General features: G+C 35.3%; 3 protein-coding genes across 11 annotated transcripts in view; 1 reads left to right on the top strand and 2 right to left on the bottom strand.

Moving 5' to 3' along the window:
• The window catches only part of LOC120768081 (elongation of very long chain fatty acids protein AAEL008004), a 142,396-nt gene extending 140,548 nt beyond the window's left edge, over positions 1-1,848 (top strand). For 6 of the 9 annotated variants that reach the window (XM_040094613.1, XM_040094648.1, XM_040094639.1 and 3 more), the window contains one exon: positions 1,286-1,690. In XM_040094613.1, coding sequence (XP_039950547.1) covers positions 1,286-1,690 — 405 coding nt within the window. Of the gene's footprint in view, positions 1-1,285 lie in introns of all 9 variants that reach the window. The other 3 variants (XM_040094670.1, XM_040094662.1, XM_040094679.1) reach the window with 2 other exon arrangements.
• Positions 1,849-9,876: 8,028 nt separating this feature from the next.
• On the bottom strand, positions 9,877-15,473 carry LOC120782193. The gene is made up of 7 exons (XM_040114337.1): positions 14,915-15,473; positions 14,730-14,851; positions 14,510-14,623; positions 14,149-14,399; positions 12,401-13,951; positions 11,187-11,425; positions 9,877-11,105 (listed from the first exon to the last, which is right to left on the bottom strand). The coding sequence occupies exons 1-7, from the start codon at positions 15,128-15,130 to the stop codon at positions 10,644-10,646; spliced, it is 2,955 nt and encodes a 984-aa protein (XP_039970271.1). The 5' UTR covers positions 15,131-15,473; the 3' UTR covers positions 9,877-10,643.
• Positions 15,474-16,461: 988 nt separating this feature from the next.
• Positions 16,462-22,033, bottom strand: LOC120780837. The gene is made up of 5 exons (XM_040113081.1): positions 21,735-22,033; positions 20,930-21,657; positions 20,712-20,861; positions 16,835-20,651; positions 16,462-16,764 (listed from the first exon to the last, which is right to left on the bottom strand). Exons 1-5 carry the CDS (start codon positions 22,016-22,018, stop codon positions 16,491-16,493), a joined length of 5,253 nt encoding a protein of 1,750 aa, XP_039969015.1. The 5' UTR covers positions 22,019-22,033; the 3' UTR covers positions 16,462-16,490.
• Positions 22,034-22,679: the final 646 nt, after the last annotated feature.

Genomic DNA, 22,679 nt, shown 5'->3' with positions numbered 1-22,679 from the left:
TTTATATGGGAATAGCATCAGTTCCGTCTTACTAGGGTTAACATCTAGTCCAGTTTTCGATATATTACAAATAAAATAAAATTTAAAAAAATATATATATTTTTAACCGAAAGAAAATCAAAAGAAAGAAATATTGTGTATATAAATCATTAAATTCTTTTATTTACCATTTTACTATGATAACTGCAATCCAAGCAGCTGCTTCCAGAAATTAGGCTTTGGGACGAAACTTTTCGTACACTTATTTTTAAAATATATTATTGGCTTTATACTTACATGAATGTGTTTCTCAATTTTGTCTAATTTTACAAATTATTTTTTCTTTATAATATTATTACGGTTATAACACTTATGATTTTTTGTTGTGTCAGCTTGCGATGTGCTTATTCACCAGCCAAATGCAATATAAATGTAGTATGAGAAAAACAAAAGACTTAAGCTAAGAACTTGTTGCTAAATAATTTGATTTTTTTTTTTCTTCACTTTCGTTTCATCCCGTGTCGATTACTTGCTTGCCGCAACTGTAAACAACTGTAACAACTACAACAAACAATCAACTGCTACTATCTGCTATCCACCATGCAATCAACCAATCCATCGTAAAAATATCATCGTTCAATGAAAATTAATTAAATGCCTTCACGAAAATGAAACATCCATACAACATTCATCGACGCAAAAAAATAAAAAAAATAACAATTAAAATAAAATTAAATAATAATTGAAAACATTAAAATATAAAAAAAATATTTAAAAATAAATTTGTAAAAAAATTATAAAATTCAAAAAATTAAATAAAATTAACAATATTAAAAAAATTAAATTAAAAAAATTTAAAAAATCTAAAATAAAAAAATAAAAAAAAATTAAAAAAACAAATTAAAAAATCAATAAATTTAAAAAATTAATAAAATTTAATAAAATTAAAAAAATTAAAAAAAAATCTACAATGAAAAAAATAAAACAAAATAAAAAATTTAAAAAATCAATAAAATTTTAAAAACTAAAAAAATTTAAAAAATTAAAAAAAATTAAAATTAAAATTATAAAACTTTTTAAACAATAAAAATATTCCATTCATGCAATCTGTCCACTCATCATGCAATTACTTCTTTGTATGTTTGTATGTGTTTATGTGTAACATTACCCCCGCCATGCACTTACTGTTGCCTCCCATTGCACCACAATAACCGAACCGCACTTGTAATGCATGGTGTCCGTGGGCTAATGGTTGTGATTAACACTTGCAACATTTATTTTATTTTCTTGCACTTTCTCCAAATAGAAACACAAAAATTTATTGATGTTCATTTTGCAGCGCAAAGAGAAGTACGACGACGATGTGGACGAAGTGAAGCAGAAGGATAGCAACAACAAAGCCGCTGAAGGTGAGGAGAAGAAAGCGTTACTCGCTAACGGTCACGTCAGCAACGGTGTCATCAGCAATGGCAGCGTTGCCAACGGTTACCCGAAGAATGGCTACAAAACCGCAGCAGCGTCGGTGCCAGCGACCACACTGATCAATGGCAGCGGCGTCAGCATGAACGGCAGCGTCAAGACGTCGACGGGGAACGGCAGCGTGTACAAGAACGGCGAAGCGCCGTTGCTGGCCAACGGACACAGCAAAATGGTGGGCGGTGAATTGGCCGCGCAGCTGACACAACGCAAATTGCAGCAACAACAAAAATAATATAGGGCCACAGGCGGCGGCGTAGTGGCGCATACGCTGGCTACGGCGTCGACGCTGGCGACGGCAGCAAAGCAGACCACAACACACAAAGCTAAGAAAACACAAAAACAATTACATAAACAAAACAAAGCTAAAAAACAAACATAAAAAATACAGACAAAACAAAAAAGCAAGAAAAACACAACCACAACAACAACATGCAAAGCAAAGCCAGAAAATTAAGTTTATAATTAATTGATTAAAGTATAGTAATTACAAAAGGAAATTAATTAATTAAAATCATGTGGAAAGAAAATCAAAACACCGGGCGGAAAAAGAGAGGAAAAAGTTAATGAACATTAATTTTTTTATTATCTATCTTATATAGTACATACTGCATTAAAATTAAATTTATAAATTTATACACATACACACACATACATATACACGCATATATACACACATACGAAACGCGCGCATGCGCATGCGCATACTTACCAAAGCAGCAAGCAGCTGGTAGCTGATAGCTTTTTGCCGCCGCGTGTAGGAAACCGAAATTATAAGCGTTAAGACAAAGCTGCATAGCAGGCAATAGCGAACAGGAAGTAAACAGCGCAGTCACAGCGTTGCCAACCATTTGCTAGTGTATAATTAGTGCCCTGCGATTTGCTGTTCAAACTAAAGCGAATTAAAATTTTTATTTATTTTTTAGCAAATTTCTATGCAGTAAAATATGCATATAATGTTGCGCAACAATGTTGCTTAAAATTAAAAAAATAAATGTTGCGCAACAATGTTGCTCTTGTTTTACGGCTTGAAATTTCAAACAAAGCTTTATTTTTACCGTTGAGTGCAGTTATATAAACGTTTACTTCTTTTTCACTTATTTAATTTTTTTAAATTTTATTAAATATGTTTGAGCTCATATATATTTTTTAACAATTGCCATTACTCGTAAATATTGTGTGCAACATATTCTTTAAATATTGTTCAACGGTTATTAACTTAACATTTCAAAACAACTACATTGGTTAGTTAAGATGGGCATGTGCCAAAAAATATATATTTTGTATTTACTTAATTGTTATTGAATCAATTCAACAGACCATTAAAGTGTTGCAACAAATCTAATTTTATTGTCTTAAATAGAAAAATTCAAAATTGTTTATTGAATAAGTTTACAATTAAAAAAAAATGTTGCCGAGTAATATTAAAACATGTATCTCGCAACAATATTGTTGAAAAAAAATCGCAACAATGTTGCTGAAAATGAAAAAAATAAATGTTCCGCAAAAATGCTGCTGAAAAATAAAAAAAAAATCTTGATGTTGCTGAAAAATTAAAAAAAAATGTTTCGCAACAAAGTTGCTTAAAAATATGAAAACATGCATTTTTTAAAATTTCTGACAACAGCGTTGCTGAAATAAGTTGAAAATATTTATCTAGCAAAAATATTATTGAAATTTGAAAAATGTCCTTCGCAACAATGTTGCTGTAAAATTAAAAAAAAAATGTTCGACGATAATGTTGCTGAAAAATGTAAAAAAATATTTCGAAACAATGTTATTGAAAAATATGAAAACGTATTTCTCCCAACAATATGCTGAAAAATGTAAAAAAATGTTTCGCAACAATGTTGCTGAAAAATGTAAATAATTGTTGCCGTAATTTTTTATTATTATCTGCCTATTTGCAGTTTTCATAAACTTAATAGCCATCGAACGCAAGCAACATTTCGGAACTTTTTTTAGCAACATTTATGTTGCCAGTAGTGCTAGTAGTATAAAGCAGCACTTTTTTAAAATATTTTTTATAAATAACTTACATTTTGTCAAATCCAGTTTGATAAAGCAGCTTTTATATGCACATATATATATGCTCATATACCACTATATACACACAAATATGTATATACATATGTACATGTGCCTCAACAATGTTGCCAGTAACATTTTCAACACTAACGGCACATACTGAAAACGAAAAAAAGTGAGCTAGCTATTACCTAACAAATGTTGCGCAACAAAGCGTCATGCAACATGTTGCTTGCAACATTAGCTTCTTCTACATTCACGTTTTTTATATATGTATAATTATTTAATCAAAATCATGTTGCGCCATGCAACATGTTGCTTGCAACATTGTCTTCTTCTACACTCACATTTTCTATATTTTTTGTTTTTTTTTTATATTTTTTAATCAAAATCATGTCGCACAACAAAGGCCATGCAACATTCTTTTCTTTAACACTCACATTCTTTTATATTTTTTCTCTGTGCTTCTCTTTAACTTCTATAATCAAAATCATATTTTGTAAATGAATTCGGTTAGCTCAGTGTAATTGTCAACCACAGCAAATCGCACAGCACTAAGCATATACCCACAACAAACACAGCAATAAAATTATGCATGCATACAAGCGCATACACACAACTACATTTGCAACTGCATTTTCCACATATATACGTACATACGTATACATAAATAAATACATACATAAACACATTGATATATGTATAGTGATATATATGTATAGTATATATTTATGCATATAGGATATAAATTGATACAAAAATGTACACAAACGATTGAAACTACGCTTGTAGGTGAACAAACAATAAACAAAAACAAAAATAAAAAAAATACAAAACAATAAAATATTAATTTATAATAAAACAAAAAATTAAAATACTGGTTTAGGTATGCAATTAAATACGATTTATATTTACCGTTACATTTGCTAATTTACGATTTACGATATACATACACATACATAGGTACATATATACTTGTATTTGAATGCTAAGTGTTCTGTATCGAACTTTTGAGTTTACTTTTATTTTGTTTTTCCGTTGTACAAAATCGATTATATATATATATATATATTTATATGTATATGTAATATTGTAAAGAACTTAAAGTAAAAAGTAATAAAAAATATATATAAAATATATTAAATGTTAAACGAAAAATATGGAAAGGCAAGTCATTTCAATCGCAGCATCGCAATCATATTTATAAACACATACGTACAAAATGCAAAAGCAACTACAACAAACATGTACGCAATGCAAACTTAATTGTAATTATTAATTGCTAGCTGCAAAATGAAATTAATTAGTCTAAAGTAATTAATTAATTAAATATGTAAGGCTTAGTAAGCGAGATGTGTGTTTGATAAGTTACATAAATAAATAAAAACAACTCTTTACATATTAAAAATAAGTGAAAAAAAAATAAATATATATTAAAAAAAAGAATGTGGGTCACAAAAATACACGACATAGCTTATTATTAAAACAACAAATAATAAAAAAATTACAGCGAACTTGTTTACGCATACGCGGAAAGTATGCTAACCGGTCGGCTAACCGAAACTAACCGAATCGTGTGCGGCACTCTTCCGCATAAGTCACTCTAGATAAGCTACGGGCATACGGGATATGTGGCAGTGTGTTAGTTGAACTTTGTGAGCGTTTACAAATATTTGTTTATAAATATATAATAATTTCTTATAATATAAGAGCAATCCTAAGCAGTAATTGTCGGCACACAAAGCAACAAACACAGACAAACCAATGAAAATGGAAAAAATAAAATTAAAAAAAAAATACTGAAAACTTAAATATATTGTAGATAATATGAAAATTAGCAATTAAAGAGAAAATAAAATAAACTGAAAATACACAAAAAACTTGTAGTTTATGAATGAAGATGAATGAGGAGTAAAGCAATGGCGAAAGGTCAGCATTTGCAACCAAAACAGTTAAGCAAAGCCGCAACAACAAATTCAAAAGAATTAATGCTAATAAAATAAAAAAAATAAAAAAATAAATAAAATGTAAAAACAATAACTTTGTGTATTTAATTCAAAGACTCTACAGCAATGTTTAGTAAAAATCAAAGCAAAAAAACAATAAAATGGGGAAAAGTATAAAGTCAAGCAATTAGTCACAGATAATATAACAGCGAAACTCTAGCCAAAAATATATTGAAAAATAATTATATAATAATTAATTGTGCTACACAAAACATATATACATACATACATGTATGTATGTAGAGCAGTTGAGCCTTTTTAGCTTAAAGAATAATAAAAATAATAATTACGAAAGCATTAAAACTTACATTTTGTGTGTTGTAAAGTATTCGCTAAGCAATCATATTCTAAATAATGAAAAAGCTAACAACAAACACTACTGAAGCTGGAATTGCAAAAAATGTTAGAAGAAAACTAATAATTAGTATTGCACTCGAAGAACATTGGCGCAAAAATTTTAGTCCATATACATATGTACATACATAAATACATGAAGCATATACATACTATATGTATGTACTATATAAAGAAAATTTCAGCAACTTCTATAGAAGTTCAAGCGACTTCAAGTTCAGAACATAAATATTTTAGTTTATTTTAGAGCTAGAATAGAACTGGAACTAGAGCACAAAAGTTTCACACTCGGACACTGCATTACACTACATTACAACATAAAAAAGCTCCTAAAAGCTTATAGATGTCAAAACGAATATAAAATTCAGAAAAACTTCTAAAAAGTTTCTACAACTCAAAACATATATACAATTCAGAAAAGCTTTTAAAAGGCTTATACATCTAAAACGAGTATGCAACTCAGAAAAGCTTAAAACAAATGTGCAATTCCTAAAATCTTGCAAAAAAAAGGTGCTAAAAAGCTTATACATCTCAAAAAGAGTATGCAATTCAGAAAAGGTTCTAAAAAGCTTATACATCTCAAAACGAATATAAAATTCAGAAAACCTTTTAAAAGGCTTACACATCTCAAAACAAATATTTAATTCCGAAAAGCTTGCAAAAAGCTTGTACATCTCAAAACAATTATGCACTTCAGAAAAGCTTTTAAAAAGCTTATATGTTTAAAAATATATATTTTCGAAAAGCTTGCAAAAAATATCTTAAATCAAAATATCTTTTGTATCTCAAAACAAATATAAAAATTAAAAAAGCTCTTCAAAAACTTATACATCTCGAAAATTCAGAAAAGTTCTAAAAAGCGTATACATCTCAAATCAAATATAAAATTCAGAAAAACTTTCAAAACAAATATACAATTCAGAAAAGCTTTTAAAAAATTTATAAATTTTAAAGTTGTAAAATTTTTTCTTAAACTAAAATTTATAATTTAATCGAACATCAAATGATTGATATTATAAGAAAATTTCAAAACGTAATCTTAAGTGAGCTTTCATCAGTCACATTATGTTATCGGTGTTAAATTTAGTGCAACATTGAAAAGCTGTCCAGACTAAATTTTATTTTGAATGTTAGTAGTAAAATAATGTATAAGGAACTAGAAACATCATCATAAAAAGCTTTAGTGAAAGCTTATTCGCTTTTATAAATTAAACATTTTATTTGAATTTCAGGTGTAACCAAAATGTATGGAAAACTAAAAATATCATCATAAAAAGCTCTAGTGAAAGCTTACCGACTTTCAAATTAAAGAAAAATAAAAAGAAAAATTTATTTATTTATTACAACGCATGTAAAATAAATTAAATAAGTTATCGAGTTGATTTTTTCTACAGCTTTTCAATATATTGAATGCAACTAATGTGAAAGCTCACCCACCGTAAAATGTGGATGGTGTACAGAAGTTCTAGATAAAGTTTTGCGGACAGCTTTCACAAAATTATATAAAAATCCTTTATAAGTCTGACTTTACATTTGTATGTATATATTTACAAAATTTCAACGCAATTTGTTTGCATATTTAAAAAGCTTTCACTGAAATTTGAAAAACAAAATACGAAAGCACTTTGAGATGGTATGATCATATTTTATATTATATAAATTCGATCTTGAATGCATGCGTATATTTTTGTATTGAAAACCTCATATATAGAAGGTTCTGCACGTCTACCATCAACTTTGTAAAGCTTTCAAAAAGCATAAACAATTGAAACTCCCACCCTTTACCGCACAGCTAGGGACAGTAGTGTTTGAAACAAATCGCAATATTAAACAAACCAAAAAAGATACATATATTATTAACAAATTTTGTAAAGTATAAGTGTAAAAAACAAATAATGTATGTATGTATGTGTAAGCGACGATTTTCTAAATAATTGCTTTTGGAAACGAATGCATTCTTTACAAGTACCTAGAATTCTAAAAAATTAGTCTTTCTTACTTTAGTCTTAATTTTTTATTTTTTAATTATTTTTAAATTTTTTAAGTTATTTTTGAAAGTTTTTTAATTTAATATTAAAACTTTTTTGTTTTAATTTTAATGTTTATTTTGTTTTTTGGTTTTAACAGGCAGCAAAGTCATTATTCGAGGCGAGAGCTTTCGCTCGTAGCCTGTTATGTGCGTATGTATGTATGCAATGTAAGAAAGTCACATGTGTGTATGTACTCGTATGCATGTAGAAGTTAGAAAGAAGGCAATAAACATACAAATATACAACAATTACATTTTCGGGGCAATTTTTTGTATAATCTTGTCATGACATCATTTCTTGTTGTTGTAATATGTTTAAAAAAGGCATATGTATAAATTAATTGAGGGTAAAAATAAGCAAAATTCAATGAAGAATACAAATAAATTAAAATATTATGAAAAAATATTAAATGCAGACTTTTTGTTATGAATGTGGTGTTTGAAGGCGGGTAAGTAAAATATGTGTACATATATGTACATACATACATAGGTAAGATGTTCGGGTGGAATTTTTTCTTAAAAAAAATATTAAAATCTTAAAAGTATTTTATTACATAATATATTAACAGAAAAATTTAAGAAAAATAACATATTTATTAAAAAAATATTTCTAATATGAAATTATTAAAAATAATATGAAATTTAAAAATGACAGTTAAATAAAAAATATTATATGTGATATTATAAAAACAAATTAATAATAATATTAATATTAAAACAGGTAAAATATTAATTATGAAATTATTAAAAAAATTAAAAAATATATAGTACATATATGGAAAAAAAATGTTAAATAAAAAATATTTATCAAAAAATTATAAAAAAAATTTAAAATAAAAATAATATTAACAAAGATAAAATAGGTATAAAAAAGATATTTAGATAAAAAATGAAATTATTAAAAAAAATTTAAATTAAAAATAATATTTACAAAAATAAAATAGATAGAAAAGAGGTCTTTAGATAAAAAAATATTAATTATGAAATTAAAAAAACTTAGAAAATATAAAAAAATAGAAGATTGAAAAATTAAATAAAATATTAAAAAAAAGTAATAAAAATGTTTATAAATATGAAATACTACAAAATTATTAAAAAATACTTAAAAATATATTTACATATGTACATTATATAAAGTATATATTAAATATAAAAATACATAATGTATATGCATATAAACAAATTAAAATAAAACGAATTAAAGAGACAACAAAAATTTTAAAAAGAAATAATGAATGAATATTAAACATACAATAATTTAAAAAATATTAACAATTAAAAAAAAAAATAAAAAGCTATTTTCAGCTTGATTCTGATCCTGTTTTATTTTGTATAACAGTACAAGCTATATGTTATAGTTGTCCGATCTCCACATGGCATTTCTTCGGAAATTATAGCGCTGCATTGAATAATAATATATACTAAATCTCGTGACGTTACCTTGCCAAATAAAAAATTGTTCATATGAGGTCTTGAGTTGGATGTGTCAGTTTGTACGGCAGCTACATGCTATAGTTGTCCGATCTGAAGAATTTCTTCAGAGATTATAGTGTTGGCTTACCTCGTCAAATAAAAAAGTTTTTCATACAAAGACTTGATTCCGATCGTTCAGTTTGCATGACAGCTATATGCGATAATAGTCCAATATCGGCGATTCCAACAAATGAGCAGTTTCTGGTTGAGAAAAGGATGTTCGCAAAATTTCAGAGCGATATCTCAAAACCTGAGGGACTAACTCGGGTATACACGGGCAAACGGACATGACTAAGTCGACTCAGCTCAACACGCTGTTCATTTATATATGTGTATATAATTTATAGGGCCTTCGACCATTCATTTTGGGTGTTTCAAACAACGTAGCAAACCTGTTTAGTATACCCAATGTTCCACCAGAGCAATTCACTGCAGAAGCCCCAGCAAACTGGCGGGAGTTGCGCGCCTTTGGGTATGCAATAGTTTGTACACTTCCGCCAACACTGGCAGATAGCAATAAAACACCGAATCTGTGAAATTCAAATATGATTTATTTTTAATTCGATAATTGATAAAGATAATATGGAGTAATGGATTGGATTTTATAAGAAATATACTAAGTTCTTTGTTTCACTCTGTTCCTTCTTTCCAAAAATAGCGCGTATTAATAGGAAAAACATTTTCAATACATTTTTATGTGAAAATTTACAGTTAAACATAACATTTTTTTTGAAAAGTAGCATTTTCCAGTTGTTTTGTGTTAAAAAAAAACACAAATTTCATTAACTAAATTATACAAACACATTTAATAATTCACAAGTGCTTGCAGAGTTGAACTTTTATGTGGAATTCGCAACATATATGTACATATATATTTAAGGCAAAGGCAACAAAAATTATTCCACAGCGAGATATTATAATTTTTCGAATTTACACTGAGCGCCAAGCAAAGCTCAACGCAACTAAAAAATATAATTAAATGGGAAATTTCCGACTTTCAACAATTGAAAGTTAATGAATCACAAAATTACTAATCAAATTGAAATATTCATATCTAATAGTCTAATTAATAGTAAAAAATTACAGCATATTTTTGTTTAATTAGTTATAGTCTTTTGATACGTTCGAAACTATTTTCAACTAAGTGACTTGAGCATTTGGCTCACACACTACCAGAGCACTTTCCATCTGACGTCAGCATTCAGTCTCAAAGTACGTTTTTGTATATAGAAATATTTGTATGCTTATCAGCACAAACAAGAGCAATGGCTTTTTTTTGTTATTCTTGCTACTGTTGCTCAAGCATCATCATTGCCGTTGCTGCCGCGTGGCCGCTTCAAGCACAGCTCGATGGCGTTATCATGATCGGCAACACTCAATTTGGACTTTTTTATATTCGAGTCGAGCACGCGTAGATTACATGTATAATTCTGATCAATTTTGCTGAGGCTGGCGGTCATCTCGCTGGCAAGTTTCTTCGCCGTTTGCGACAATGTGATCGGCGTGCGGCCACAACGTTTGATCGGACTCAATATATCCGATTGTTTATACTCGTGCAACTCACCATAGTCAAGCACCTCCCAATCACCGCTCTCCATATTCCAAGTGAAGAGTATGCGGCATTCAAATTGCCGCCGATGATAAACGCAGTCCAATTTAAGCGAACAGTTCAGGCAATTGGTTGGCGAAGTAGGCAGCTGATCGCGCGCAGAAAACTGTGCCATCAGCAGACAAATGATCGTCTGGCTGAGCGGGCAAACCTGTTGGTGCAGAAAAGGCAGAAAAGGCAACCGTTAGTAACATATATTCATACAGTTTGGATATCGGCAGAAATTACTTACCCTTATTAGTTCACACGCCCAGTCATAGAAGACATCATAGGTTTTCTCATTTTTCTGGCACAGTGCGCTTATGGTGTAGTACGTAAAGGTCTCCAAATCGAACGAGTGCTGCGTTATCACCACACTGGGACAATTGAGTTGTTGGTAAGTGGCCTGCGAAATCATTTGCATTTCCGAATAGCACGAGCCATGCACTTCAACTGGCAATGAGGTGTGATAGCCAGGTGATATGCAGTCATCTAAGGAAGGTAGAGGAAATAATTAGTCCGATATGGTTTTATGTTCAGTTATTGTTGCAGAAAAAATATTTCCATACAATTTCGAGGAAGTCTTTAATCTAATAAGCTGTGTTCCGATCAAGCTTCTAAATAATGCGTTAAAAAATAATTTGAATAAATATTTTTTATTCCCGAAAATTTTAAATAAATAAATGTAATTTTTAATTCTAAGTACCGGATTGAGGAAAATATTATCTAAATGCCGGAACAACAAAAGTTTAAAAAAAATTAAAAGGAAATAAAACTGTTTTAATTCAAAAAATTTTTTTTTAATATAAAAATTAAAAAATACAATAAATTAAAAGAAATTAAAAAAATTAAAAAATTAAAAAAATATAATTAAAAAATAATAAAAAAAAATGAAAATAATAAAAAAAAAAAAAAAAAATTAAAATAAAAAATTTAACTAAAAGCTGGAAAAAATGTAATCCCAAGGACCGGATGAAAAAAAATTATCTCGAGCTTATAGTTAAAGAAGACTTTTCATTCAAACTGTTAATTTCAAAATACATATTTTCAAAAATACCTTTTTTTCTTTTAATCCAATTTTTTAATTAAAAAGCATTACTCAATCTTTAATGCAGCAAGATTGAGAACTTAAATTTTTATTATTGAGTTAAAAAATAAAATATTCAATTTTTAATCCCAAACACCTTGGATTATTGAAAATTTAGTTTTTAACCTCAAAATCAGAATTAGAAATTTTAAATTTCATTTTTACTGCCAAAATTGTAATTAAAAATTAAAAATCTAATTTTTAAACTAAAATGTTTGAATTAAAAAATTTACAACCCTGACGTAGACAATCACAATAACAGTCAATTCGGCAATATTCGGGAAAACGATTGGAAACCACAACATTGTACACTCAATACAGCATTTTAGCAGAATATACATATTAATATATATCTTTTACACTTAGCACCTTCAACTTACCCTCTTCACTGGTTATAACTGAAGCGGCATCGTCTTCCTCCACGAAGCGTCGCTTGAACTTTTTCGTGCACAGCGGTTTCTCTGCTGTTGTATTTGTCTGCAATGGCAGCTCCACCACACGATTTTCTTCGCGGCGCGGCGATAGGAATGGCGCATTGGCGTTCGGCGACATGGCGCCGCTCAAGTCCAGATGACGCTTGGCCAGCGATACTTGTAGCGGCGATAATGTACCCAACGGCTTGAAGCTCAACATTTGCTGTGTGGCTGTTGAGATGGTTTGCGGTGGCGAAATGGAGCCGTAAATGTGTGCTGGCGTGACGTGACGACTGGGTGAACGTATGTGGCCACCAGCAACAGGTGAACTGCATGGCGGTGAGCGAAAGCCCTGCTGCAGCGAAGTTATAGGCGAAGCGCGATGCATAGGCGGCGGTGTGCAGTGGCGCGCATCGTTGCAATTCGATGGAGAAGCGTGCGATGGACGGGGCGATGATGATGGCGAAGCGCATGGTGAATTGTAGAAATGGTGTGAACCAGTGCCTGCAGTTGCGGTGGCTGAACGGTGCAACGTACGTGCTCCACTATTGCCATATGATGAGGTATAATGCGACATGGTGAGATTTTTATTGGCCGAACGTATTTTCGTAAACGGCACGATATTCTCAGAGTTGTCTTCGGAAAACTCATACTTTTTATCAGCCAAGCGACGTTTGCGCAGAGTGGAGATCTTTTCACATTTCTCATTATCCTCGGTAAATTCATAGGCGTTAAGCCGATCGGCCATTGTTGCAGTGGCTGGAGTGGCGCTGGTGGTGGGAACTGTTGTCTGCAGATCGATGGTTGTAACGCCATTGCGAAAGGATTTTGTGACGATGCGATGATGACGCCTGCCGCGATGATTAATTAAACTAAAACGTGCTGCGCTACCGCCACCGGGGCTGCTATTGAGACCGGTCGTTGCGGCGCTCGCCGTGGTTTCAGTCATTTTGTTGGCATTATTTGCACTGCTGCTGCTTGTGGCCACGCCAGCGTTGGGTGAGGCGCTGCCACTGCAAGTGAAAATCACTTCATCGTAAGTTTTACGTGAAATAAATGTCACTGCCGAACCGGGTGAGGTGAGTGATGCCTCACTTTGTGATGCGCGTATCGGTGTTTCGCTGGAATGCGTGGAATCCGTTTCAATGTCACTAAAGTCGGCAATAATGCGTGCGATGACGTTATTGTGATTATCACAACTGGCTTGCTCGTCGGCAGTCAGCGGCAGTAAGCGACGATCCATGCTCGATGTGCTCACAGCTGATGATTCATGGCACGGTGTGCTGCGACTAGATGATAGAAAATGATGTTGGTGTGCTGGGGGCGGAGAATTGGTTGTGCCTGCAGCAGGCATTATTTCAATATGCATCATATGCATAAAACCGTTAGAGACTATTAAAACACGTTCAGGACATATAAGGTTTATATGTGGGTCGAATTTTGGATCGGATTCTGTTGAAGAATACTTTGTGTGTATGGTTAGGTTGCACTTCAAGCAGAGCATATGCCAGCGGAAGTCTGAAATTATATTAAATATATGCTTTAATTTCTATCGGATAAAAGAGGAGTTATAACACCCTTTACTGAAAACTGCAAAATTTCAAATCGATATCTCCAAAACTATGGAACTAGTTCGTATCTCTGGCATTTTCTTCTGAGTATTACAAACTTCGTTGCAACCTTAAAATATATTTAGCGTATAATTACACACTTACATGTACTATCTTCATTATCCCGGAGTTTTCTACAATCTAAACAACCGAGTTTAGGAACTTTAACGTAGGTAATATATGAATCCTCATTTTCATTTTCAGCTGCCCCATGTATGATGAGAATACGTGGATCGGAACACTTCCATTGGGTCATCGTCACTTTCTTTAGATTGTCAACACCATGATCATCAAAAAGGCAGCACTTGAAGAAGCTACGTAATGGTTTGTGCGGTTGGTACACCCAAAAGTACAATCTAAAAATTAAAAATATAATATTATTATAACAGCAACTAACACTCCAAACAGATTGAATTTATTAAAAGTCTCTATTTAAATTTATGAATATTTCAAGTTAGTTACTTACGTATATTTATAGCCATAACCAAATGAATAGTGGTTGGTCATCATATTGTCATTGCAGCACACTTTATAGCTTAGGAGGAATTGACCGCAGGCGCTAAGGCCCATAAACATGTGACTGAAACGGAATAAAATAATATTGGTTTACACTTATACACTTAGAAATAAATACAACAAATAGTTTTGGAATTGCAAAGAAGTTTTAAAAATAATCTTTCTCTCACCCTTGTAGGAAGCATTTCGGCACAATATCCTTGAGGCAAAATCTTAATCTATTTGGCAATTGCTCAAAAGCGCGTTGTGGTGCATGAGCTGCACGCGTTCTACCCGCGAAATTGTCAGTACGCTGAATGGTTAGATTGCATTAATTATTGTCAACTACAGAGTTACAATTTTAAGTTGAACTCACCTCTCTATTGTATATTTTTTGCACCAAATTATTAGGATTGTTATTTGTGTCAGTCGCGTTTCTGGTGCTACAGAACTGTTTGCTCATTTGTTGCTGCTGTACGCCACTACTGACGCCGTCGGAATCATCTGAACTATCATCAGCCGTAGAAAAATCATCATCCTCTTCCGAGGAAGCTGATAATGATTCAGCAAAAGCATTGAAATCGGCTTCCATCACTTCTCACTGATTAGCTTCTTATTGAAACCACCACAACCACTTCTGCCAACGATATGTACACTGAATACAGACTTACAATTTCGCCTTCACTTTCTCGTTCTCCTCCTGACTAGTCTTTTGCTAGTCAGCCTAATCGAGACCAGCTCGCTTAGTTGCTGCAATTCACTGCCATTTTACAATCACAGCCTACTTAATTCACTGTTAAAATCTTCGCCCTACAATTTCTAAAATCTACGACAGTTTGTTGCTGCTGGATCTGTTTTAATTTTGCATTAAACTGATTTTTTCCTACTATCGTCGTAGTCAAATGTGTTAAAGTGAAAATAAAAATCTAACAAACGCCAGCGTCGCCGACGTCGTCGCTCTGTTTGTCGGCATGGCAGAGACGCAGCAACTGTCAAAGATAAGTGAAAGGGAAATATAAACAAAGCCATTTGTTTTCGTTGGTGAAAGTGAGAGGCAATGCTCAATTGACAGCTATTTTGACAGTCAGCTTGTTTATTGTCCGGTGTTTTTAGTGGTTGCCATGATACTCTTTTACAATGAAAACTTATTTATATTAATCGATTTAATTTTAATTTAATTAATCGACTAACCTGATTTAAAATTTAAAGGTATCCAGCTCTGCGTCAATTACTTTTCCGAATGTTTTACCTGGTCATTAACAATATATGATATACGATGTACTCGAGCCCATTTAAAATCAACTAAATATGTATAATATATATTGAAATACAATTTTTTTGGCGAAAAGAATATTAATAAATTGATTGATAGGGGGTACCGCATCCTACATCCTCCAGGTTATTTAATAAACTATTCTTATCTGAATAAATGCGAAAGGTTAACTGACCTCTTGAGCTTACCTAGAAACCTTCAGTTCATCAGTTTTGTGATTTAAAATGGTGTTAGGTAGAGATACTAACAGTAATGAATCTATAACATAAAAGATATGTTATTTAAAAAGCCTCTATGCATGATATATGTAAATTCCTTCATATTTTTAGCGCAGACGAAGTTCCGCGGTTATGGGTATTGCTGCTTATAACTCTATTAAACTTGGTTTTCATGAACCGAAACAATTGCAATTATAAGAACGTCATGATGTCTTGACAATCGGAAAGCCGATAATTATTATTTGCCCAAAAATAAATTTCGATTTCGCGGAAAAAATTATCAATTTTTCCAAATTTGTTTTATAAAATTCTTTAATTTTTACTATAAGCATTATAATTTTAACACAATAAATATAAATATTAGAATAATTGGCTAATTTAATAATAAATAAATAATTTATTATATTCGTATACATAATTCTGTGACCCTAACAAAATCTCAACTGCATTAGTATTTAATTCTAGGCGAGTACATCATTTGCTGGTGAAGTGGTTGTGAAAACTACCGCTGCTGCTTGCAACGTGGACTCGATGGACTTCGGCGCTTTAGTTGGCAAAAACTGCTCTCTGTTCTTGTGCTTTTGTGTTTGTATCTTCTTCTGCCAAATTCCCGCCAAACCCCTTATAGGCATTGGTATTTCGTCTGTAGGTGCAGACGAGTCTGCATTCATGGCCGGTAATTCAGGCAATAAAGGGTAATTTTTGGGCGAATCGTAAATTATCCAATTGTCAGGTCTAAATAAACAGAACAAATTCGAAATTATATAATTTATTTTATTGAAGCCTCTAAGTTTTGTTTACCAACCTTTCTAGCTTGGTTAAAATCTTAATGGGCGCAAAAGCAATACGTTCGGCAAGAATGGGTTTCGTCTTCGCAGTTTCAGTATCAATTTCAAGCTGCTTCACACTTTGTCTCCCGTTCGTTAACGGCCGGATTGCAGTCGTTTTCGTAGCAATTAAAGTTTCGGTCGTTTCTTCGTCATCGTCTTCGGCCAATATGTCATTATTAATATGTTTCCCCACAGCATCAGGGAAGTTGGTCACACTTTCTGTCGTCGTACTTGTTGTTGTCTCGGTAGTGGTCGTCTCTATACTTTGTTCTAACAGTTTAGGTAAGTATTCTTTGTTCAGCGTGTCTAGAGTTGTGTTAAGTACGGGCAGCACGTAATTGTCGTCCACAATTTTGGCACTACAGTTCTTGTTGCCAGTTAAGTTACGCAATTCGTTCTCTTTGGATTTAATTACCGCTTGTATCATATGTTCGGGTCTTATATAACCGTCTTGATCAAATTTTTCACTCAAATCATCATCCCTATAATCGTAATCGTCCACATCGTCGATGTCGTCGACCTCATTTTCGTCATCCGTTGAGTTGTTAGTCAGGATTGGTTCGAGTGTGCGTGAAATGGCGATTTCGTCATAGTCCTTGATAGTAATAGTATGTTCCAAGTTTGTCTTCTGCTGTAACGGTAAGTTCTGTATGCGACTATAGTAGCCATAAGTTCCTTGTTGCGGTCTTTGGTGTGCGCTTGAAAACGGACTATTTGCACCTTCCTTGTTCGTATTACTAAAGTATGTCTGCCCGCTTGGGGAAGCCACTGAATGTTGCGAGCTTAAGAATCCCGTATTCGGTGCTTGGTTAAATGGAGGATTACGCGACGGCAATAGGCCGTAACTACCGCCATCGATTTGATTTGGCGGTAAAGGAAGTTGCGACTGTCCGCCTGGGTTGGGTTTGGGCCGTATATTAAAACTAAATGTACTATCCCCGCCATTCGCTTGTGCCACACCAACAATGGTGCCAAAGTTGCCAGTGCTGATTGCACTACTTGTCGCCTGTACCACGCCACTACTCGCCAAACCACCCACCTGACTCAGACTAGCAGCCGATGGTACGGCGGGGAAGGCTGGTAACGCATTCTGGTTCGTTGGTCGTGGCACATAGTGTGATACGGAAGATATATCCGTGTTCGGTCCGTAAATTTGGTTGCTCTCATAAATATTTGAGACACTAGTTCCGTAATTTGCGTGTTCTTTTTGAGCTGTCGTACTGTGTGGACTCTGCTGCTGCTGCTGTGGCTTGTTATTGTTGCCAAAGCCACTGTTGGCAAAAGACAAAATATTTTGAAACAGTCCCGGTGCGCGTGTAGTCGTTGTGTAACGGTCTTCGTGTTCGTTAATATAAATAACGGTCGGTGGCTTGGTGCGTCGTGTTTGTACGACGTTAGCCGATACGGTGGGTGTGTTCGGATAAAAGGCGTGTGGCGATATAGTGCTCGAGTAATATGTGCCCACATAACTGGGTGAATATTTGTCATAACGATTCCATTGTTGGTAAGGACTAGCCGCAGTCGTTAAGGGTAGAACTGGAGATGATTGCTTATTTGTTTGTCGTATGTTTATTTCGATTTCGTATTGATCCGAGTTTGGTCCGTTGACTACAACTTTCTGCGGTCGTGTGTAAAATGTCGGCTGCGTTTGGTATTGTCTGAGTTCCACTTGTCGAGAAGTGCTCGCACTTTTAGTCGTTTTTGTAAGATATCTAGTTTTAGTTTCATTATTCCGGTTCGGTACTTTGACTACAATCAATTTTCGGTTCACCTGTGGTCGACGTCGTCTTAAACTTGTAAGTTCGGCGGTTTCTTGTAATCGTTCCATTGGGTTAAGATCAGCGGTAATCGGCTCACCGTCAAAAATTGTGTGGTCTGTAAAATTGTAGATTTTGTCATCCGTCCCTTCAGTTAACGTAATGTCGTCCGGTTCTGTAGTAGAACGCGGTAACTTTGTAAGCGGTAAATTAGTTGAAACTGTCCATGTGCTATCTCCATTGTCTAGGTTTTTTTGTATTTCGCTTGCTTGCTTCTTTGTGTCTGTGATAGACACATCATCTGTCGAAGCTGTCGCTAAGTTCTCAACGCCGTCTGGTAATAAAGCCTGTGGTGCTTCAGTTCTGGCATTCCAGTTAGTAAGTTGGTCTCTATCTGTACGTTTAACGTCTGTTTCCATGTCTTTGTCGCCTACCTCCTTTTTCACCGCTTTAGATTCAGCTCCACTGAAATTTTCTCTCAGTATGTTCTCAAAGTCTTTTACGTCTGTGTTTGCTTTGGTATTACTCGCAGTTTTGTCAATAAATGTAAGTTCTTTTAGGGATTGTGAAGTCTCACTATCTCCGTCCTCAATATGTCTTTCTTCGTTTGTCTCCTGGGCAGTCGGTCCTTTTGCGTTAATAGTTTTGTCAGAAAGAATGTCCTTAATTGAGGGCGTAACGGTATTGTTAATAGTGTCAAGTGATTCAGATCGTATCTCCAGTTCAAGCTTTGATTGTCGTGCATTGTCATTTATTGTGCCGTCTTTTTTGTCAGTGCTGCTTTGTGCTACAGTTGGTAGTGGATCGTCTGAAGAGTCGTTGCGGTTCGAGATAGTTGTAGTCTTTGGTGTCTGAGTTGGTTTACTATCAGCTTGAAACTCAAGATCTGCATGTTTCTGAACATCTTTGAAGAGTTCAATAACTTTGTTAGTTTCTAATGGCTCGTTAAGTCCCGTTTGTATTTCAAATTCAGTGTCGTCTATGCGTGCTTCCACCTTTCCATCGGTCATACTTTCCGTTGTACTCTGCGTGTTTGTAGATTTTGTTGTACTTGTCTGTTTAGCTGCGTTGAGTTCAGTCTCGCCATCCGTTGCACTTCGCAGTTCGACTGGTATATTGTTCACAACTACAGTGGTGCGTCGGTTTACTTGTGGTCGTCGTACGTTCACCCCACGAATATTAAGTGTAATCTTTGGATTTTTGTCAATCTTATTATTAATGCCCTTAATTGGTTTGGCAGTCGCAATTGGTCGTTTAGCAGATGTCACTTTTTGTCGTATGTCTAATTTGTCACTAATACGAATTATCTCACCCGGCACCTTAATTTGGGTAACAAACCCATTTGGCGTGTTCTTGATATTCACGGGTCGTTCACGATTCGGAAAGCCTGCCTTATTCTCTTTTACTACTTGTACGGAGCCAGTCGGTATGTCCTCCCTAATTGTATCTGTCGTTAAGATCTCAAATACGCGTTCCGGCTCCTGAGTTTGTGTCGTTGAAGTGGTCGCAAACGGATCCTGCTCGATCCACGGGCTCAAGTCGAGTGGTGCCAACGTGCCGGTACCGCAAACTTGGCGTTCATTACCCTCAACTTCCGACGGTAGCAGAGCATGCGGCTGCATTGTACCACCGCCAACAGCACGGCAGAGCACCTGCGCGAGTGAGACACGTCGTATGGATTGCAACTGTGCGGGTGTGAAAGAGTTTTCGAAATCACCATTCTCGTACCAGAAACGGTCACCTTTGCGTGAATTGCTGAACTGCTGCGCGATGATACATGCGAATGTGGGACCAACTAGGCCACCCACTACAGGTCGTTCGGCAATACCGCCAACAAAGAGGTCAATATCATGCACACTACGATAGGCGTGGCTGATGCGTTGCGCCGATTGTGGACCTACGACATTGGCAAAGTCCTCCCAGCTGTTTATGGGCGTAAGGCCGCAAGGTACGCGCCATGAAGTGTAGGGTGGCACGCCATGATCACGACCGCGCTGTATATTGATCGCTGCTAAATCCAAACCGAATGGAAAGCCTGTAAAGCATTTAAAGAGAAATTTCAAAAATGTCAAATACTGAAGTGTCTTGAAAGTACCTGGTGTTTGAAAGAGGTGATTGGTAAGCTCCGGTGTTATGAACTCATCACGCTTCAGCGCGCGCTGATTCACCAAACCACGTATAAGGCGATGCAATGAACCGGGTGAGCCGATGTCACCGCGTTGGAACTCCTCATGCAGACTGACGTCTAAAACCAATAGCAACCGTAAATAGTCTTTCACAATTACAACGGAAATTTTCGGAGTCTCTACTTACTATTGCGCATGAAATTGTGAAAGCGATCGCAGCGCATATACGAGTTCTGCACCAACGAATGACCGAAGCGAAATGCGGCCGCAGCAAAAGAGTTGGCGACCGTTGGATTTGTCTTCGCATCATAACCCTGATAATAGCCGGTGCTCAACAGTTCTAAATCAAAAAGTCTGCACACCTCACGACCCAACACAATTGGCAAAAACTCCCTGTACGTGATGTGCTGAAACATGGCGCCCACAATGCGGCGCGCCTCCTGATAGATCTTCTCATCGCTCCAGTGCAAATTCATTTCGCTCAACTCCAACGCTATGCGATTATGCTCACCCACCCAAACGTGATGTAAGGCCAATAGACCGGGCTGCTCACCGCTGCGCCCATCGCCTGCGCGTATGCACTGCGTAGCTATCGCGCCGCGTTGACACACATCCTCAGCAGGATTGCCGCGTCCATAGACAAGCATGCCGTTGCGAAAAACGCGCGCGTTGTCAGAAGACTTGGCGCTGTTCGAATATATGGGTGAGGCGTCTATGTAGGAGGTGGCCTGATTGGTTTGCTCGCGCCAAGAGAGTATGCAGTCACGACGCTGCGCAGGCGCCGAACGCAGAAACTCCAAGCAGCGCACTTTAAGTGGCGCTAACCATGGATCGTCTAGCGGTACTTTAATTGGAAAGCAGGATGGATGAAAATCGGTGTTGCCACAGCAACTCGGCACTGAACCATTGATTGAGCTGCATGCGCGTAAAAATTCAAAAATTTGTTAGTCAAAATTTACTTGCGTTTATATATATTTATAGTTATGCCTTACCGCGGTTGCGCCGTCGATGTCATATCGTGATCGAGCAGTTGTCCCCATTGCGCGGTCATCAGTGTCACCGCCGCTTCACCATCGCGCGCACCATGCACCAGCAGACTGACGAAGCGCGATGAGGCCAACGGGCCGCCCTCAATGGACATGCGTATCGAGTCGACACCGTCGCCATACTCCGGCGGCAGAAAGCGATTGAACGGCATTTGCGCAGCACCCCAACGCGGACGCCGCCGACTATTGCAGGTGCCATCGTGTGTGCGATAGCGCGCCGATGCAGGCATACAGGTGGGTGGATCACGCGGCGGACAAAGTCCTTCGAGCGCGGTGTGGCGCAGTGATATCTTCGAGGTGTGCGCCTGGCGCGCCAACTCATTGAAGTATTTGTAGCTGCAACAATGAAGAGAAACTTAAATGCGATTTCTTGCCATTTCCATTGTAGGATCTACACGGTTGTTAATGCTAATATTTTTATTTTATTTTTTTGCTTTTTGAAAACTAAAATTTAATTGCTGTTTGCGCGCGCGTGGCACTTTGCGCTTGCGGCTCATCATTTTTCGACGCATCGCTGTGAGTGTTCCACTTGAAATGAATGAAAAATCGGCGACTTCTCTGTATTTAAGCGCCCAGCTTGCAATTGGTCTATGGCATCGCCAGCGCGCTGACAGTCAGTCGTCTTAGCGTCGTTAATCAGTCAGTCTATTTGGCAACAACAACACATTGCTAATACGTTGGTGCTGAGAAAGCTTCGCGGCGGCGGCGCCAAACCAGTGCGCAAACAAGCTGCAAACAAGTTCGAAATGCTCATCACCTGCCCTCGCCATTTGTTCAGCTCACCTGGTGTGCACTTACAAGTTCCGTTGTTGCGCGCCAACGGGACAACAATTGCCTACACCAAAAAGTCTGCCACAACAGCTGGCGCGCAGCTGCAGAAATGCGCATGGC

The sequence above is a fragment of the Bactrocera tryoni genome, chromosome 1, assembly GCF_016617805.1.
Source record: "Bactrocera tryoni isolate S06 chromosome 1, CSIRO_BtryS06_freeze2, whole genome shotgun sequence".
Taxonomy (NCBI): Eukaryota; Metazoa; Arthropoda; class Insecta; order Diptera; family Tephritidae; genus Bactrocera; species Bactrocera tryoni.
Note: the sequence above shows the minus strand (reverse complement) of the source record. Positions and strands in the feature narration are given on the sequence as shown.

Bases quoted from the DNA above. Each gene is read 5' to 3' on its own strand.
- LOC120782193 (XM_040114337.1), bottom strand. From the start codon at position 15,130: ATGGAAGCCGATTTCAATGCTTTTGCTGAATCATTATCAGCTTCCTCG. The intron at 14,852-14,914 runs GTGAGTTCAACT...CTAACCATTCAG, and splicing joins AAAAAATATACAATAGAGAG to CGTACTGACAATTTCGCGGG. The intron at 11,426-12,400 runs GTAAGTTGAAGG...TACCTTCCTTAG, and splicing joins AGTTATAACCAGTGAAGAGG to ATGACTGCATATCACCTGGC.
- LOC120780837 (XM_040113081.1), bottom strand. From the start codon at position 22,018: ATGCCTGCATCGGCGCGCTATCGCACACACGATGGCACCTGCAATAGT. The intron at 21,658-21,734 runs GTAAGGCATAAC...ACGCGCATGCAG, and splicing joins ACATCGACGGCGCAACCGCG to CTCAATCAATGGTTCAGTGC. The intron at 20,652-20,711 runs GTACTTTCAAGA...AATGCTTTACAG, and splicing joins TCACCTCTTTCAAACACCAG to GCTTTCCATTCGGTTTGGAT.